The sequence below is a fragment of the Myripristis murdjan genome, chromosome 10 (assembly GCF_902150065.1).
Source record: "Myripristis murdjan chromosome 10, fMyrMur1.1, whole genome shotgun sequence".
NCBI classification, from domain to species: domain Eukaryota; kingdom Metazoa; phylum Chordata; class Actinopteri; order Holocentriformes; family Holocentridae; genus Myripristis; species Myripristis murdjan.
Genome location: NC_043989.1, coordinates 18,429,626 through 18,449,786, shown reverse-complemented (window position 1 = coordinate 18,449,786; position 20,161 = coordinate 18,429,626). Strand labels below are relative to the sequence as shown.

General features: G+C 42.1%; 1 protein-coding gene across 1 annotated transcript; it reads left to right on the top strand.

The window, feature by feature from the left end:
• Positions 1 to 563: 563 nt before the first annotated feature.
• Positions 564 to 20,054, top strand: ergic1 (endoplasmic reticulum-golgi intermediate compartment 1). The gene is made up of 10 exons (XM_030061540.1): positions 564 to 719; positions 8,038 to 8,099; positions 11,283 to 11,355; positions 11,883 to 11,977; positions 13,802 to 13,926; positions 15,109 to 15,213; positions 15,347 to 15,407; positions 15,689 to 15,789; positions 16,581 to 16,703; positions 17,352 to 20,054. The coding sequence occupies exons 1-10, from the start codon at positions 700 to 702 to the stop codon at positions 17,457 to 17,459; spliced, it is 873 nt and encodes a 290-aa protein (XP_029917400.1). The 5' UTR covers positions 564 to 699; the 3' UTR covers positions 17,460 to 20,054.
• The last annotated feature ends 107 nt before the right edge of the window (positions 20,055 to 20,161 follow it).

Genomic DNA, 20,161 nt, shown 5'->3' with positions numbered 1-20,161 from the left:
TGACTCCCATCTTGACATGCAGTTATATCTTGACTGTGGGACACTTTTACAATTACTTGGCCTTGGAGGATGGATCATATGGTTGGCCACAAAAAAAAAAAAAAAAAAAAAAAAAAAAAAATGGATATAGAAATCAGTGAAAAGTATCAATGGATACATGAAGTAATTACAAGAAAACAAGATTTAACAAAAATAATAATTCCAGTTATTACTTATTGGAAGACTATAGTGTTCACAAGGGCCCATTCCTCAGTAGCTATCCTCATAACAAAAGTGTTTATGTAGCCAATAAATACAACACCAGCTGTATTTTGTTAAGAAATATTGATTCAATAAAATATTTTATTGACTCATATTTAGTCAATGAAATAGTCAGATACATAGCCTTTTGCTTTTAACTCGGTGAAAGAATAAGCGACTTTTTTCCGCCATTAAAAACTTCTCATAGATAGTGTATGTGGACATTCACAAATACAAACTTTCAAAAAGAAAAAAGAAAAGAAACTAAAGGCACGGCTGTCGCAGGAAGAAGAATCACAGTTAACCGGAAACAGCTGTCAGCCAATAGGATTTTGCAAAGCGTCCTAAGCTGACGTCAACCCGGTACCGATGAACAACCGGTAGCAGTGAAGAGAGCTGAGTGGCTCCCCGGTGGCTCAGGCTTTGTCCGCTAATCCCCCTGTCAAACGTGCAAACACCATGCCTTTCGATGTCAGGAGGTGAGTAAGGGGCTCGGGCTCGTTTTGGTGGCGTAGGGACGGGACGCGCGTGCTGCTCCGCCAGGCTGTATGTATGTGTGTGTGTGTGTGAGTGTGTGTGTGTGTGTGTGTGTGTGTGTATGTGTATGGATGAATCAACGCCTGGGGAAACCAGCGACTGGAAATGCGCGAGGCAAAGTTGTGGTAGCAGTGTTTCACAGTTGGCATGAATGGGCTACATTGTTGCAATTGTGTGTGTGTGTGTGTGTGTGTGTGTGTGTGTGTGTGTGTGTGTGTGTGTGTGGGAGGGGGGTGGGGGTCACTCATAAAATGTTTCCAGCATGTTACCTAGGTGTATGTGTGTGTGCGCGCGTGCGTGCGCCCGTGCAAGTTTCCTCCTCCATCCTAATCCTGCTACATTTACTGAGGACCAGTCACTTTTGTCAACCCTGCCTTGCCACAGTGCTAGTTTTTTTTTTCCTCCCCCAAACAAACCTGATTGGCTGGTTTCAGCTCATTCCAGCCGCTGATGCACCACAGCAGGTTTCCCTCAGCCTGATGCAGGAGGCTGGTTTACTGTATCAGCTCAGTTAGAGGACAGTAAACTGAGCTGCTGGTGCGACTGGTTCAGATCTGTGTTACAGCCGCCTTTATACTTTTCATCAACTCCAACTACTGTCGGGGCCAAGATCAAGATCTCTTCTGCCCAATTTATTTTTACAGGCAATATGATTTTTTTTTTTTTTTTTTTTTTTTTTACACCATTAAAACTTCTTAATTAACATTTGACTTGTATAATGGATTTGCACATCTGACAAAAAAAATAATGTATGTTTAGTGAAATGAATTCAACATCATGAATAACTACCTCCTTTAGTAAAATAATTTCCCACCATTCCCAAACTCTTTCATGCTTGGACCCACATGTAGACGTAATGTCTTCAAACCCATAATTGTTTTTGTGAGATAAAATAAAGTTATCAAGAAACTAACTAAGCTATCAAAGCACTTCCGTCCATCGTTATGGTGAATTCAATATTTGCTGCATATTAGGAAACGTCTTACATTCATTATGAGCAAATTGGTTTAAATTTATTGTATTTTTGGTGATTCCAGTGTTACCACATGACAACTTTACTTTTTTCAAAATTCATCCACGTAGTCAGATCGCTAAAAAGGCTGTTACTATTCTCCAGTCACCGTCACTTATGCAGGACGTTGTGGCCAGTGGTGTTTTAGGTGGCGTAACAATTGTGGAAACTGGGTCTACATTGCATGTTTTAAAAATATCCATCCTTAACTGAGAGAAGAATGCATTGATGCAGCCTCCCCATGACCCACTTGTCTCCATGTGGGACTCACCAGTGGGTTGGGAACCATAGTTTGGGCATCACTGTGCCAATCTCCACACTCTCTTATTCTTCCTAATGAGCAACAATTGGCTGCAAGCAGTCAGAGTGTCAAAAAATGCACCAGAATGCAGAACCATGTTCAGTGTGAGAGTGATAACGTGATAGCTTTGGCTACACGACACTGAGATCACAGTCACACCTATGCCGTTGTTGAATGTGTCAATAGCGCACACCCTTATGGAAATAAAGGACAGGAGAGCGGCACAAAGATTTGCATAGTGGTCACCTTATACTACGCGGTTGTGTGCCAGATATTTGCTGACGTTGGAGGCCCGGCCAGCATGGAAAGGCCTACAGTGTGGACGAGACTGCTGCATGGTGGCATGCGGATTCCCTAAACTGAAGCGAAAAGCTGTTATTCTTGAATCAAAATAGCTTCAAAACAAAGCAAAAGAGAAGTGAAACTACCAGTACAGAAAAGGCAAGTGAGCCAGTCTCTAGTAAGGGTTTTCCTCCCCAGCAGTATGAAGCAATGTCAAAAGTACAGTACATTTGGTGCTAAAAATGGCCAAAACCTTAAATTTACCATAAGTGACACCGTCTGGCTGCCCCCTCACACTCGTCATCGTTGTTTCGAGATCATTACAGAAGCCCACAGACCTGTCGCCGTTAGAATAAACGAAACAGGATGCATGGGATGTTCTGCAACTCTCCTTTGTACTATTTTGGGGGTGTTGAAACTTGGCTTGGATGTGATGAAGAAAGATGAGAGCAGATTTGTCATGGGGGTTATCCAGTGGGCACCCTGCAGTCACTGAACTGGAGCCCTCAACATGCAAAACCTGAATCGCCACAGACAGAAGTAGTTAGACTAAACAACAGTGCTCAGGTTCAGAGGTATCAATCCAGCCCAGAAATACTATAGGATTAGATTATAGGAGGATATTAGTCAGCAGTGAGAAATTCATTAGAAGAGCATGTAACACTATAGGTTGCAATAATACATTATATTAATACATAATACATTATATTAGACTTTGGAAGTGTTTCAAGCAATAATGCCACCAGAGATTCTGTCAAAATAATCCAATATGAATATGTTTTGAATATTGTAGTTCCACATACTTCAAGGAATACTGTATTGTTTTTCACCCCCCACTGCTAAAGAAGATTCCCTTTAGTTTCATAGGTACAACAGAGTATTTCAGAGACGTCGTTGGTGTCTTTGGCCCTGCCACCGCTTTTCTCTGTTTCCCTTCCTTGGAAGTTCATAACCTTTAAGGTCTAACTGCTTGTTGGGATCTACTTTAGTTTTGGTTGTATTTGATTATCGTCATTGTTTAGTCACTAGATAATTGAATCCATGTTGGGGTTTAACAATATGATAAAACATTTATATTGTGATTAAATTTACTGATACTGCGTTACAATTCACAATTTTAGTAGGAATGATTATTTTTGCATTAAAATTTTCATTTTCACTAAAAAAAAAAAGCTTTTAAAATGATGACAGTGTGATTTTATTTACAACTATATTTTGTCACACATTTTACCCTTATTAAAAAAATGCAGCTCCTGCGATTTGCATACTGCACTTGGCCATCTTGAATTCTGGTGATATTTCGATTAATTGTTTTTATATAAACTTCAAATCATGTGTTAGTTGAATGAAACCAAAGCTCCAGTACAAGGTCCATCTGAAATTGGTAGGCCCGCTCTCAAACCAAAATAACAGCCTCAGAGTCATCCATAGCAATTCTCCATTTCTTTCCTCTGTTACTATTTATTTTGCAGTTGTCAGGCAGCAACAAACAACAGATGACTTAACTGAAAACACTTTTAATATTGGTTATCTAAGAATTTTAGCAGCATGGAGTCTATGAAGTGACAGAATATTAGATTACAGGATTCAACAAATCAATCAACATGTTGTTGGGGGTGGGAGGGGTGGGGGGGTCATGATGAGAGCATGAGAGATCATGACCTCTAACCACTAAAACTTTGATATGCTGACTAGTTGCGGTAGATGACTCAGATATCTGATGCTAGCAGTAATCAGTTTCCTTATTCTCTGTTTGATTACACATGTTTCAGCTGTAACATAATTTCAGCTCAGATAGAGAGCAACTTCTTACCGTCATGTTAATCTAATCCAGAGTCACAGCACTGTAGTGCTAATGAATGAATGAATCAAAGAGGGGATTATGTCCCCGGGCTTCAGTGTGCCATTAGATCAGGCTTTTTATTGACACCTAGGTGCTGCCTCGCTTTACTCTGAGGGCCAAGTGTCTGCATGCGGTGTCATTTGATGATTAGATCGCGGTGACTGTTAGGTGAATGCCTGTTGACGTGATAGCGACAGTGTCCTCTGATGGCGCTTGATAATCCTGCAGCGTTTGAATATTTGCGTCCATGGCATATAGTGACACATGAATTGACGTCATTGAGCATAATCTGGATAGTGACGGGTGACTTTTCACAATTTGCTGGCTGACATCAACTTCTAGTAGATAGAACAGAGGACACAACCCTGAAGTTGTTTTTTTCCCCCCAAATTATGAATTTCATTGATTATTAATGGCTCATCATGCCGGAGGACTGCAGTTGTAAACTAGCCTCTGGCTAACACTGGCACATTTACAGGAATGTTAATTAATGTGCACTGTCCTCTTTAAATAAATAAATAAATAAATAAATAAAATAAGTTGGTGTGATCATCTCACAGGCTCCCTGATGAAGGCTTGATGCTGAAACACATTTGTTTTAAAGGCCTAAGATGATCATGCTGTGACAATAAAGGCATTTTAACAGCTGTAAAAGAGTGCCTTTGAGTTTCCTTGTGTTATTTAAAACACAGGATCCTCTCAGCAAAGTCATGGTAGATGCAGATAGTAAACAACCGGCTTGAAAGAATCGGCACTGTGTGGATTAGCAGATGTTTGTAGTTCAAATCATCTGCTCACTTGCAAACATCACCTGGATTGTGGATTAGAGATGTCATAAGGATCAAGACTTATGCACCAGATCAATATCAAATTTCAAAAACGATACTAGCACTTGTGCTTTTAGTTTCGGTTGCACTGATGCAACTTGATAACTCATTCTGTATCTCGGTGTTGTTATTGTTAAGTAGCCTTGGCCGATATTTCAAATCCTCAAAACACCTAAAGTTTCTGTTCACTTAATGTTTAGACAGTTTCTGAATAAAGTGCTGAATAGGACTTCTGTTTTGTGGTATCGAATCAGGTATTTGGGAATTGGACATTTTCACTGGTTTTGGTATCAGCTAATAACATTTTGGTATTGTGACATCCCAAATATTTATAGCCAGAGATGAGGCAGTGCGGATGTGCAGTGTCAGTGGCACAGAGCAGAGTTTAGCAGCAGGGTTATTGTTATTGTTTGGCTGCACAACAATGTATCCACTGAGCGCTACTGTATGTATGTAACCTGTCGGCACCAAACATGACACCTGTGGTTACTTGAGAACTTGAGAACTTCCCTAACAGCCCATAATGAAGGTTTACTCAGCAGTACATGAAATGGACTAACTTGTGACTCACTCTGAGTCATTTGCATGATACACTCCATTTAACATTTTTCCCCTCCTTTAAGAACAGTCATGTGCTTTCGTTTCTTGCCCTGACCAGAAAGATGCTGGTACACCGTGTCCTCGCTAATGACACAACATCTGAGTCCACTGCTTACGGACGACTGAGGGCAGCGGGAGGCGGTGGAGCGGGGACACGTTGACTGTAAATCAGGAAATTACACCCGAGATAGACCAAGAGATGAACCCTCATGGATCAATATTAACATTCATAAAAACAAAATGCTATCTGCTGAGAAATCTTGTTATCTCGCCAGCAATGAGTAACTGAGGAAAAGTGGGTTTGATGGTTTCTCTTCAACATGCAGACTCTTGCTAGATATGAACAGTGTATCGGTCATATTGTTGTTGTTTCCAGGAACTTAAGAAAAACCGCCTTGATTTTTACCCAGCCACCAGGCATTATGGCTATAGAGCGTGTCCATTTTGTTTCCAGTAGACCAGAGAGATACGGTTTAAAAAAAAAAAAAAAAAAAAAAAAAAGGTCATACTGCAAGTGTAATGACAGATACTGCAATTGTGATGTGATTTGTCATTTTAGTAGGAATGAGATTTTTCATTTCTCTGACAAGAAAAAAAAACTACACTCAAGAAAACATGTTTTCTTACATCTGGAGAATACAGTAGTAAGAAGTGTAGGCCAGGGCATCTCTGTCGCAACCTAATAGTAATACTTCTTTTATAATGATATTTTCTCAACATTTTATCTTGATTTAAAAACATTTTCACTCCTGCAATATTGCAATATCAGTGATATTTAGATTAACTGTTCAGCGCTAGTTTCCATAAAGTTTCGTAAACACCAAGCAATAAGAAGATGTAATCTTTGAACTGAAGTCCATGTAGCCAACGTGAACGTCAACAAAAATTGGAGTCGCAAGATTTTCACACTACAACGGCGACATGCCTGCTGATTGCGTCTGGGTGTCACAGGTCAGTGTGGCTGGTGTGCAAAGAGGGTAAGGAAGCAGACTCTGCCTTTGCACAATAGCCCCAACAGGCAGGAAGCGTGTTCATCTAGTTTTTCTGATCCCTCTTGGTACACAGCGGTCCCTCCCTGTGCCCTCCCCACCCCACTCTTACACCACAGGGGTCTGTTATGCCCGCCACATCCTGCCAGGCTCGCCAGCAGCACACAATGATCCTAATATTAATGGGACGTGGGCGGAAGGAGGTGAGGGAGTTCTAGATGGGCATGGCACAAGAGAGGGGAGGTGGGGGTTCACTGTGAGGCAGACCGAACGTGTGGTTTTGAGCGTCCCGGGGCCTTGTGTGGCAGGAGGGAATGAAGGAGAGAAATCCAGGAGCCGAGGCAAAACAAACGAAGCAGCGAGGGTCCGGGGCTGGACAGGAAGCCCTCCCTCCTATACTTCCTCCCCCTCCCTTCATTGCGTCAGCTGTGATTATTTCACTGGCAGCGCTGGGTGGAAGAAATGTGAACAGATGTGAATGTTTTGGAAGGAGATGAGGAGGGCGTAAAGGGGGAGATGAGAAAGAGGAGTGGGTGGGGTTTGGACAGACAGAGATGGAGTTTGGGTTGAAAACGTTTCACTGCCCAAAAAGGCCATGCGCAAGACCGACTCGGAGCTCGTGAACCAAAATAGTTTAGCTGTTGAGTAGCAGAGTTTTTTTTTTTTCTTTTTCTTTTTTTCCCCCCTTGCAGTTCCCCAAATAGGCAATGGCAGTGTTTCACAAGACGAGTTTTGATTGCGTGAGGTGTCAAGGATCCTCTTCTCCCTCTGATTCATTGTTTGATTTACACACCGGTTCGCCGAAAATATCCGCCTTGGATGCTGCGGTGTGAAGTCGGAGATTTAAAGGAGTCGAAACTTACAGCCTTATTCTGTCACACTGAATCACACACTGAAAAATGGAGAAACGACTCTGTAATTGCACAGTAAATTCCAATCCCTGCCAAGAAAACCAGACAATATGGTTCTCACTGTTTGCCTTTTGGGTTTATATGGCTGCCCCTTCCTTTTTGTTTTGTTTCAGTGATGTGTATGCGTGTGTACCCACATCATGCATTCCTGTGTATACGTTGAGGTTCAGCGACCTTTGTTGGGGTCATGTCAGAGTTACAGGGCAGGAATCCAAAGGAAGAGGTGTAACCAAGTAAGAAGACTGTGTGTGTGTGTGTGTGTGTGTGTGTGTGTGTGTGTGTGTGTGTGTGTGTGTGTTGCAGCTGGCTGTCTGGGCCTGTATGCTGTGGCTGTGGGCCAGAGCTAACATTCCACTGCTCTTCTGTAATATCGCATGGCCTGATGGGTACAGACTGTGCTCCTTTTCTCAGCGCAGTGTTTACGTTTTCTTTTCTTTTTTTTTCTTCTCACCAATCTTTATTTTCTTCTGTTTTTTTTTTTTCTTTCCTCCTCAGATTCGATATCTACAGGAAAGTACCTAAAGATCTCACCCAGCCCACATACACAGGAGCTTTCAGTGAGTAGTCCTCCACACCCATCAGGTTGAATGCTCGGAATTAAAAAAAAAAAAATCCTCTGAATGTTTTTAAACTACTTGAATATACACTTTCTTAATCTTTAAATGTTCCTTCATGCTTGAGTTGTGTATGTTTTTTTTTTTTTTTTTTTTTTTTTTTTTTTTTTTTTTTGCTCACAAAGACCATTTTGGGGTTAAATTCTTAAAAAAGAAAAAAAATTATCTCAGTAAACCCATTTTAGCTTGGTACTATAAGGTTCCATAATTTTCACTAAAATAGCAATTTCAAAGTTTAAGTAAGGACCAATCAAAACCTACCTTTTGGCAACATCCTATCAGAGGCTAGCTTGAAAGGGAAGTCAATAATTAAATTTTGCCATTTCAATCATATTCATTCAGTTTCTCTGTGAAACTGTGGTATAAAGAATATAATATTTTGCCACGTGATGACAAAACTTTGACACTCAATTTCCCAGAAGTACACTCCACCCAGATGGAACCATATAATTTTAAGAATATAGTTTTACCTTTTTACCTGCTGTTCAAAGTTCAAATCACAGAGGCAAGACTAAACAGGGAATGGAAGCATCTATTTTATATTTAATTGGACACTTTTGCATATTTTCAGGTGTTTGTATATGCAAGTCTAAAATTGCAAGAATTACGACTTGGCAGTTGTGGCAGGCTAGGATAAAAAATAACAACACTAACGTTAGTGATTGTAATTTTAGTGAATCTTTGCTTTGCTAGTAAGTCCCTGCCCCCATTATGTTTCCTGTAGGTAGATATAAATAGGTGAAAGTTCTCAGAGGAAGAGTTTGGGTAGCCGCCTTCCCCAGCGTAAAGGTTGATCCCAGTACCTGTTTGAGCACAGCCACAATGGGAAGAATGTTAATGATCATGCTCTCTCATCGCCGCAGGCACACAGGACGTCAGCAAAAATGTGAATGCTTTTCCATTTAGGTCATGTGTGTTTTCCTGTTTGTCATCGATCAGTCACTATTGTGTAACTATTGATTACATTGATTAATCACCGCTTGGTAAGATACAAGCGGTGTGATGATATAGCTTCCTGTTAACAGGCCTCCTAATGAAATTGCTGTTATTGATTTTCTTTTTTTTTTTTTGTTAGAGCAGGCCGGGGCCAGTGCTGTATTGAATTATCTTTGCTTTAAGTAGTTTTTTTTTTTTTTTTGTTTATGTTTTATGAGCAAGAGAATGAATTTTGTCAATGAATATGTCACAAATTCCACTCAAGCAGAAATGGAAGGGCGCTCTTCCTCCACACCGTTGACGCCCTTCCTGTTTTGGTCTCCTTGAACCTGCTGCCTAGGGGTGAGGACGCTGGCGTGACTGCGGTATTAGGTAGCAGTTATTGCTTTGGCCACAGCAGGTAAACTAAAACGAGTTCAGAGGCGACCACAAACAGCCTCCCCCCGCTTCACAAAAGGCCAAATATTTGACCCCCCCCCTGGCTTTTGTTATTTTTTAGGGTCAAATTCCACTGAGTTTAATTTTATGGCATTTTCTTGGGACAATACCAGTGGTTTCCTGTGTCATTCCTGCCTTGATATGAGTTAATACGTTAGTTTTTCTCAAATGGTGGGTTGTGATCCAAAATGTGGCTTGATTGAAATAAAATTTAAGAAATCTTCCCTTTCAGCAAAACAACTGAATATTTGATTGTCCTGTTGTTGTTATTAGGCCTGTTAATATTATTTTGCTCTAGAAATACGGTTTTAAGACTTCATGGCAGTTCATTTTTAGTTTGTGAAATAAAACAGAATGACTCTTGAGTTCACCCATGTGTGGACTGTGACTTAGCGGGTTTTTTTTTTTAGTTTGGAATTCATTATTTGCAGATGGAAGACTTTCATGTGTTTCTGTTGTGTAACCGTGTATCAAACTGTACATCAGACGGCACTAAAAAAGAGCATGAGATGTCACTTGTAGCTGATTCATTGTGTCATTGTAGCCTAATCATTGTGTCACTGAGCCTCTGAGGACGAGCCAGCTCTTCATACAGGATTACAGCACAATGAAGCGCCTTTATTTATGAGATCACTTTGACACTTTGATGACTGGCGAGGATGAGCTGGGTTTACACACCTCCGATTTAAATGAAACCACCCATGTGATATCTTTGTTAATAATTTTGAGCTGTCAGTGTTTCCATGGGGCGGCTGTTGAAGTTTGGATCAGTAACCTATTACTCTGATCTTTTGTAATCCTTTTCCAGTAACGTGCCCTTTTCAGGCTTGTGGAGAATTACGTGTCCTGTGATGAACCTGAATTGGCGGCCTATGTGTCATAGCGACACTCCCTATTGTTTGTGCCTTGGTTAAACATTACCTTCTGTGAAGCCAGCCGCAGGTCAGCCTGTGACGCCCGGCCAACCACAGAGTCATGTGACTGTGTGGTCCTGGGAGACGGTTGCCACGTAAACAAGCCTCACCTGCTGAGCGAGAGCTTTCTGACTCAGGCAGTCCCCATACTGGATAGACCACAGCTGCGCAGATACAGATCAGTTACCCCTATATTTATCTTTGTAAACACATGACAGCGTTTTATATGATCCTTTGGCTAATTATTTTGACATATTAGAAACATGATTAAATGAAACAGACACCCTGGCCATTTCTCCTTTTTAAGTATGCTCCTCCTTTTTGGCTCAAATTCAACTAGAATGCTGTTATATTTAAGGCTCAACGTCCTAATTTGGTGTCTTAACTTTGAGTTAGAAAGTTAAGTGAAGCCGCTCTGTGGGAGCCATGTTTGGTCTAGGTGTCAGTGTGTGAATTGGTCTCAGGAAACCTAAAATGACCTGTTTGTAGGACTTTATGTAGCATGAGCTCACTACGCTCAAAGCAGATATGCCGTAATGGCCGCCTGGTGCGTTGGCATTAAAGATGTAATCACCAAAGGAAGGCCTTTAAAAAGCAGTGTAATGGCAGGCTTAACACTAGTAAAACACAGCTATTTAGAGAATATTTTTATGGCCGTGATTTCATTAATGTCAATTGCTTAGGTCAGTCATTCCTACAGCCTGGCTCATTGGGTTTGAAACATGCCTTGAAAAGATGGTGTATTTTGAAAAATAAACTCTGAAAAATAAACCTCAAGTTTAACCATTGTGGTTAAGTTGATTCCTCTCTCTCTCTCTCTCTCTCGCTCTCTTCACAGTTTCCATCCTCTGCTGTGTCTTCATGCTCTTCCTGTTCCTGTCTGAACTGACAGGATTCATTGCCACTGAAATGTAGGTACCACCGTTCGCTTGTTTGTCTCGTAATGTCCTGCCGCTTTAACGCCGTAACCTACAGATAACAGAGTTCCTTTGTCGCCGCTCGGGACCTGTCGTTTGGAAATATGCAAGACAGGGGCTTCATCATGAATGTCAATGCCCTCATTATAATGCATGATGTATTCTGTTGGCCCAGTGTCGTAACCAACAAACGGAGTCAATTTTCTCACAGGAAATTGGCTTTGTGCGTGCGTCAGCCTCTGGGCGCTGTGCAAGAGGGGATGACTTGGGCAGGGAGTGACAGGAAGGAAATTACACTCTCAAAGATACACAAATGCTCTTTTCTTCCAATTTGGTAGATGATGTGCCCCTAACTCTTACAGCGCTGTGTAAAGAGCACATCGAGGCAGGGGAAATTGTCTTCCAATGGAAATCTTGAAAGGTTTCTCTTTCCTTGGTAAATGTGTGTGTATATATACTGTGTGCATATTTTTCTAGCTTTTCTAACCATTGTCTCCTGTCTGCCCATCTTGTGTTGACAGTGTAAATGAACTGTATGTGGATGATCCTGATAAAGACAGTGGTGGGAAGATAGATGTGAGTTTAAACATCAGTTTGCCAAACTTACACTGTGATTGTGAGTATATATACATACATATATTAAATACAACTTTGAATTTCTCTGTATTGCAGTCCCTGTCTTCTTTTCCCCGCTGTTTTCTTTTTAACACTTCATGGCTTCCCTCTTTTACAAGTTAATGCTTTCTTCAGCCTACTGCTCTTATCAGACAGCCTCATTATCTTGCCCTGTCATTTAGCTCGGCGAATTGGCAAAGGACAAATGATGCCCTAGATAGAGAAGTAGGTTTTCAAACCCGTGTAATGGTTTGTTTACCCGACCGTGTTTTGTGTTGCATTTTCCCCATCTTAGATAACAAACAGGCCTCAGCTTTTGTTTGATCTAGCTCTGATACAGTCATGATCTGTGTCTGACACAAAGTTGCCTCTGTTGGCTCATCTACTGTACTGCGATGTCAGGGCCAGCGGACTGTGCCAGGACACAGCAGTCACCGGCTATTTGCTCTCCATGACTCCCCTCAGAAACTATGCCCAGTGACAAATCACACACACGCCGCCTCCCTCACCATCCGTGTATACACGCCCGGGGCTCGGGCCGCACACAAAAACACACAAGTCATTCAAGCAATCTCCAAAAATGGCAAAGCTAATAAATGGTTGTGTGAAAAATTGAGTCCAGATTTTGGAGAGTGAGGCTCTGGCATCGGCGCAAACAGCTGTTCACCATGTGTTTAGAAGATCTCGTGGCATGCCTTAACAAAGAGCGTCCACTGGTGTATCCCATTAAAGGTCTTCATGATGTTTATTTGTGCAATTTAAACTTTTCAGCACAAACTTGCGGCACGCTTAAATACCCACACCCTGTACTGCTCTAATCCCTACTGGAGCTTAACGCGAGGAATTTAAAACAATAGTCCGCCTTGCCACCACCCATCTCCCACTGAGTTAATATGATATATCAGTTTTTTTCCGCCCTGCCAAGCGCTTATCATCTGTTCCTAGCTCGCATATAGAGAGAGATCATCGTGTCATCATGGAAAGCTGGCATTTCCGTCTCTATTTACTGTGTATCTATTTCATCTCATGAAGCCGTTCCAGAGTTAGACAGTCTCCCTTCGGTGACCTTTACTCACAGCCAGCTCCTGATTTGTGACTTCATGGAAAAGCAGAAACGGGTGTAATAACCTTATAATAATTTTCCTCCCCATCTCCACTTCTTGTGAGCCGACCTGAAATGTTAAATGTCTTAAAAAGGAGAAGCAGCTCGCCTTCCTGTTGCTAGACTTAACTCAACTTTGTGCGCTGTATTTTGAGAGTGCACTTGGAGTGAGTGAGCGCGGGGGAGGCGGGTTGAACTGGTCTCAAATGTCAAAGGTCAGGCAGACGGCATGTGGCGGTTTCAGCACACATGCGGCAGCCGTCCTTCCACACTCTGCCAGCCAACACACACTCACACACACACACACATAGAGACAGACAGACAGACAGACAGACAGACAGACAGACATGCTCTGAAAATAGGCCGCTGCCAATGTGCCAACACAGATGGGTGGTGTGTTCATTCAACACTAGATGGAAAAACACAGATAGAGAGTCACTGAGCGATATGGTCGGGATAGGTAGCTTGTTGGGCCGAGTCAGCACCTCTGGCTGAGTGTTTGTTTATTCTGTGTGGCACACTCATTATTGACATTTTCATTTACTCTTTCCCTGCGACTCTTACTGAAATGCTTGTTTTGGTTGTTTTAATGTACCGAGAAATGGATGTGGCCACTTTGCTTCATATTTTTCTCTTTTATTCTTTTGTTTTGTTTCTCTCCCACTGCCCTCGCCTCCCCCCCCTCTTCTTCCCCTCCACACCCATTTCTTTTTGTTTTCTCAGTGGTGGGTTTGGACATCCAGGATGAAATGGGCCGCCATGAAGTCGGGCACATAGATAACTCAATGAAGGTGCCTCTCAACCAGGGCTATGGTTGCCGCTTTGAGGGAGAGTTCACCATCAACAAAGTAAGGGGTCCCATCACAGGGATTTTCAGACGTTTTCGTGTTCCTGCCCCCAAGTTGAACGTTGGTTAATTGTATTAAATTGTTGAGATCAACAGTCTTCAGAAAGAGGAGTTGTTTAACATGTCTGTAATGTCACTCTAGAAAAGGTTACCATACAAAACAAATATGCATGATTGATTAATTTAATAGTATGTTTTAATCTCACTGCTTTGTCACTGTTCAAGCATGATAACTAAACAATTTCATTACATAACAGAAATCAAAACTTCTCCATGTCAGGGTCCCTTGGGTAAAAATGGGAGGGGTCTGCAGCTTAATGAAGTCAGCTTTCTGGAACATGAAAAAGTTTGAAAATCCTTGGTTTAAGCGTCATACTTGAACACTGTCGAATAGATTCAAAACAAAACGCTAAAATAATCACTCACACATTTTTGTGTCATAACAGTTTCTAGTGAATTAAATCAGATCGAGATTAAAGTAGTCCTTATTTTGCTGAGGACCCCCCTGGAAGGCCCTCAAGGTCCCCTGGCGGTCCCCGGACCCCACTTTGAGAGCCACTGCCCCATCATACCACAAAATGCAGACGTTCTCCATTTATGCGCCCAGTAGTTTCACGATGACGGCCGGCAGCACAAGCAGGGAGTTAAAGTGGGACACAAGCACTTGGAGTATGTGTTGTTTATCTGTCTGGGACTCGAGTTTAATGCAGCGGCTGAACACCACCTGAGAGGAATGAGGCCAGCCTGCGTATTCCAGCAGTCTAAATTGAGTTATGTTAAATGGAAAGGCATGTTCCGGGATAGGCATCAGTTAACAGCTGAGTGTATAGTCTGGGTCCCTACAAGCCCTGTTTGTCCCTAACGCCATCTCCTGCGTCACTGTTTCCAGTACGTTTAAAATGATTAACCTGGCAGTTGTACATTTAGGTGCTTTGACTTTGTTAAATGTCCAAGCCAGACAGAGCGGGGGAGCCGAGCACCTGTGGAATAAATTGGAAATTGGTGGAACATGTTAGACGGCTTGATGTTTATCCTCTCAGAGGCAGAGAACATTGTAATTTCCCAGCTGATGGTGTGTTCAGACCTGATCATTAGCTAAATAAATATGTTGCAGGACATGGTGTTATTGACACTCACCGACCTAGCTGTACGTGCGTATGTGTGCGTGCGTCTGTGTTTTCAGGTACCAGGAAACTTCCATGTGTCGACACACAGTGCCACAGCGCAGCCCCAAAACCCGGACATGACCCACACCATCCACAAGCTGGCCTTTGGAGAAAAGCTCCAGGTCAGGACTCTATTCAATACTTGGCCTGTTTTACACTCTATTGACCCCTATCTCACACACACACGCACAATGGAGGTAGATAAGATCCAGCTAGGCCAACGCAATGATGCCTTTTCTTTCTGTTGTCACGCAGGTACAAAAAGTCCAAGGTGCCTTCAATGCGTTGGGAGGGGCCGATCGGCTGGCATCAAATCGTACGTATTCAAGCCGCGTCTCTGCTCAACGCTGTGATGTCGCTGTGTTGAAATTTGTGCCGTGTAATTGCTCACATGGCACGGTGTGACGATGAGACATCTAGTGGGCAGTCACGGAATGCCGTTTGAATGGAAAATGAATCAGAGAGCTGACATTGCATCTCAGATGGAAGGGTTTCAGCCAGTTGCGTCACTATTGAAACTTTATCCATTTTAGGACACTTTTTAGGAAACTTTTTTTTTTTTTTTTAACAATTTTAATATTTTCTTTTCCCTTGCAGCTCTGGCCTCACATGACTACATACTGAAGATTGTTCCAACGGTATATGAAGACCTGACAGGCAAACAGAGGTTTTCCTACCAGTACACAGTTGCCAACAAGGTACTGTATTCCCTTCCTCTCTTTGAGTCTGACCACAGCACTGACTGCACTGTATGTTGTTTACATCCCAGCCAGGGAAACAATGTGGCCATCCCAACCCAACATATGGCCAGAAAATGTGTTGCCACGTTTCCCTCTTGACCAGTCACCCGGAAGTGAATGCTCACCCCTAGTGACTGGAGATGCTCCAAGATGTCAACAAACCATAAACACACTTCCTAGAAGTCCCTCAACTGACTGCCGGCTTTGGAGTGTGGAGTTATAACAGTTCCAGTCAGCTGTGAACAAGGGAGTCTGAGCAAAATGTTCCTAAATCTCAACCGCAGAAACCATGACAGAGGTTGAGCTGCACGTCAGTCACTACGTAGAGTACAGCTGTCTTCCATGTTTAACTGGTTGTGAAATCAAATTGATTGTGTATGTGAATTTGGTCAGTAACTGTGCCAGTAACAAACATGACATCACATCACAGTGGGCTTTAGTCAAACCTTTTTTTCCCATGGTTCATTCATTTTTAATAACTCATTTATGAGCTCATCCAGTATCTGACATGGCAACGGCATTGGTCTTGGATAAACACCACCACCACTACTACCACCACTACTATAGCCCTTTACAAAGCTGGAGTGCTCTGAATGGAATATTTTGCATAATGACATTAATTGAGTTCACTTAAACAAACTGTTTATGTGGTGAAATCCTGTGATTCAACAACTAAGAATTTCCTGTGTTAGGTACAGCCCTGCAACACATTAATATGACAAATTCATGTGTTTGTCTGTCCACCACAGGAATACGTGGCTTACAGCCACACAGGCAGGATCATCCCGGCCATCTGGTTCCGATACGACCTCAGTCCAATCACAGTCAAGTACACAGAGAGGAGGCAGCCGTTCTATCGCTTCATCACAACAGTGAGTGAACAGGGCTGGTTGTCAGCCAGGGTGAAAATCCTGAGGACAGGCATTTAGTTATTTGAATTTAAGGCTTTTAAAGGTCTTGAGTATTTAAATAAAAAACTCTGGCTTAAATGCAATCTTAGAAATGCTCTGCTGAAGAATACATTAGCATCTTTGTGACCTAGTCTATCACCTTTCACATTTACTTTTTGGGTCTTGAGTTTTTTTCCCTAATTGGCCTCTTAAAAGTCCTTTAAAGTCTTAAAATCTTCTCTGCCACTCCTCACCTGACCCTATTGGGCAAGGAATTTTTACTCATCATGAAACTTTACTTCTCACTGATATTGTCAACACGATAACTAGCTGCTTAAGTGATGAGCTGCACTGGTATTTGTCTTGTGTGTGGCTTTAGTTTATCATGACTTAAGGAGATGACTGTGCTTATAGTGCGATTATGACTCATGGCTCAAGATGTTGAGTCAACCCGTAACAGGGGTCGTTGCTGGATTCCAGCACATACTGAGGTGTCAGTGGTGATATATTGTGATTTCCAAGCGTGATTTAAAAGTAGTGCATGTTTAGCAAAGATGTAACCATACAAGAAAATATTGATTCACTTGGCCCTTATATGGTGAGACTTACAGAGTGGCCTGTTTTCTGCAGATCTGTGCCATCATCGGAGGGACGTTCACAGTAGCAGGCATCATCGACTCCTGTATATTCACCGCTTCAGAGGCGTGGAAGAAGATCCAGATAGGAAAAATGTCCTGAGGACCGCTCTTCACACCCTACGTCTTATTTATATTTTGAAAGGTCTCTAGTCTGTTAGCTATATCTAACGCTGCTTGAACCAAGTCCATTGTTGAGGTTACACCAAAAACTGACCAGTGAATTGGCTTAAGCCCTAGATGTAGCTACCATGCTACCACGGCTGCACCTCAGTTTCTAAACCTCCTCTCCATCTGCCCTGGTGACCTGCTGGCATCGGCTGTCGCATGTCCTCAGTGGAAGAAGAGGGAAGGAGTGGAGACCCCATATGTCATTTGTTACTGTTGAGATGAAGTCTAAGGTACTGTGTTAGGGTCCACCCAATGATTCTTGAAGGCCGATTTTGGTATTTTAGAGTTGCTGACATGTGCCAAGACGTAATCTTTTTAAAATTCACATTTTTCACGCTAAAAACATTACAAATATTCAGTGTTTTCCCCCCAGAATTTATTCTTGCCACAGGTGGAAAGTCTCTGAAATGGCATGAAAACTGCACTCAATTCAGCGGTAGGGGAAATCCTGGGACCCACTTATCTTTAAATGAACGCAAAGAAATTAAAAAATAAATGTGCAAATAAATTTTCATGGAGCAGCCCTCGTCCTGTCAGCAGAGGATGGCATTACTGGCTAATACGAGGCCAATATCCGCCCATTGTATTGGTAAACTGATCTATCGGTCTAGCCCTACTGTGTATGGTTCCATGATTCTGCAAAAGGGAGCGGTTAGCTGAAGAAATGTCGAACTGTCTGTCCTAGAAGCCGGTGTTCTGGCATAAACTGAACTCAAATCGCGATTCGTTAATCCTGTTACTGACACTCTCGTTGAAGCTGTATTTTGTACTGTGTGACATGAAAGTTGGTTCAGCCTCATCAGTTTCATCTCAAGTGTTCAAATTGTGTGCCTTTCGGTTTGATACTCCTCTATGTACCATATAAGATTACCAGCTTTATACCATGTAAGGACACTTTTTTCCAATCAGTTGACGTGGCTGTCAGTAAAAACAGTGTTTTCACAGGTTCTTTTCTGCATGCATCTGTATAGACCGGTTCTTAAGGTCTGCATTATTAAGACAACTTATTTTACACGGTGATCCTTGTTTACTTATACCCACTGTTTCATCTTAGCTGTTTAATTTTCTTGTTTAAAAAAAAAAAAAAGATGATCCCCATTGATAAGAAAAATCTTTGATAGCTGACATTTAAGTTTTGACTATTGTAATTGCATTTTGATATTTTGCAAAGATTGTGAATGTCTTTTTTTTACCGAGAGAGATTGATTTACTTTGAATTATTCTACATTGTGTGAGTTTGTTTGCTGTTCATGTTATTCCATGACGTTGCAATGAAGTTTTTTGTTTCATATGGAGGGAAAAATCATTTTCTTTTTTTTTCTTTTTTTTTTTTCTTTTTTTTTTTACCACTGCTACTCTGCTCAAGGACAGCAATAATCACAAGTCCTCAGAACTGGTCTTTCGTGCATTTCCTGTTTTGTGTCCCAAAAGACTTTGTAACACTATCTGTTCCTCAAGTAAAGGTACCGTAAGGAATTTCGTATTGCACGCCACGGCTTCAGGTTGCTGTAAGTGTTCATTCATCTGTTACACTGCACTGTACCGCCTGCCAAGCTTCATGGTGGAGTTAAACAATCTGATTGATCACTGTAATCCTTTGTGACAGCTCATTGTAAGACACATCTAATTGGTTTGGCGCCCTGCAAGCAAGAACCTCCCTCCAGTGAGCATTTCCAAGGAAGGATTTGACCTGTGATTTTGGCCAGTCCTGTTTCTCCAACCTGCAGAGGCGCGAGTAATTAGTTGATTAAATGATTTCACTTCCAAGTAGTTATGATGTCTGGGTCATTCAACACAGATCAGCTGCTGATTTCAAAGACTTTATTCGGAGATAAATGTTTTCTCATTACTGACACTTGTTAGCTGCATCAAAACAGCCCGCTCTAGACCTTTTCACCTGAAACAGACTGATTAATAAGTCCAGGGGACTACTTGGTCAATGAATATTCATAGATATGGAAAGTGGAATCAGTGTCCCTCTAATTAACGAGTGTGTGCATGAAGTGTACTTTGGAGGCAGATGCTGCTAGATTCCCCCAGTTGCCAGCCAAAGTCAACACCGTGCAGGTCGTCAGGTGTGACACGAGTGTGTAAAAGGCCGCTAAGCTGTCAGCCGTCATCAGTGCTTACGCCCAGTTCTGATAAGAGGTGCTTAGTGTGACTCACTCTTTTATTCGCCCTACATCTCACTGTTTACCTACATCGCCTCATTCCTTGCTCACAGAGCTGTGGATCCAAGCATGTCCACCCCCACTAAAGGAGACAGTTGCGGGAATAGTACCATTACAGAGTGAGGTAGAGCTTTAAAAATGTGCTCATTTATTGTTTCGTCCCGTAGGTCATCTAGAGCATGTGGCTCAGGCCTGCACTTTATGGCAGTGTGATGACTGACCAGTTTGTTTTCATTCTCTGATGAGGAACAACTATTTGCTTTTCCCTAAACCTGTGTGTCCTGCCAGCACTGTACTCTCTTGGTGTTTTCCCCAGTATTTGTGACCATGGCTGTTTGTTTACATCCACTGCCTCAGAGCAAACAGCAAGCAACCAACAGCACATTTGCCTCTATTTAACTTCACATTGATCTGTAGAAAGAGAATAACAAATGAGAAATGACAAAGAAGTTATATTGCTTTA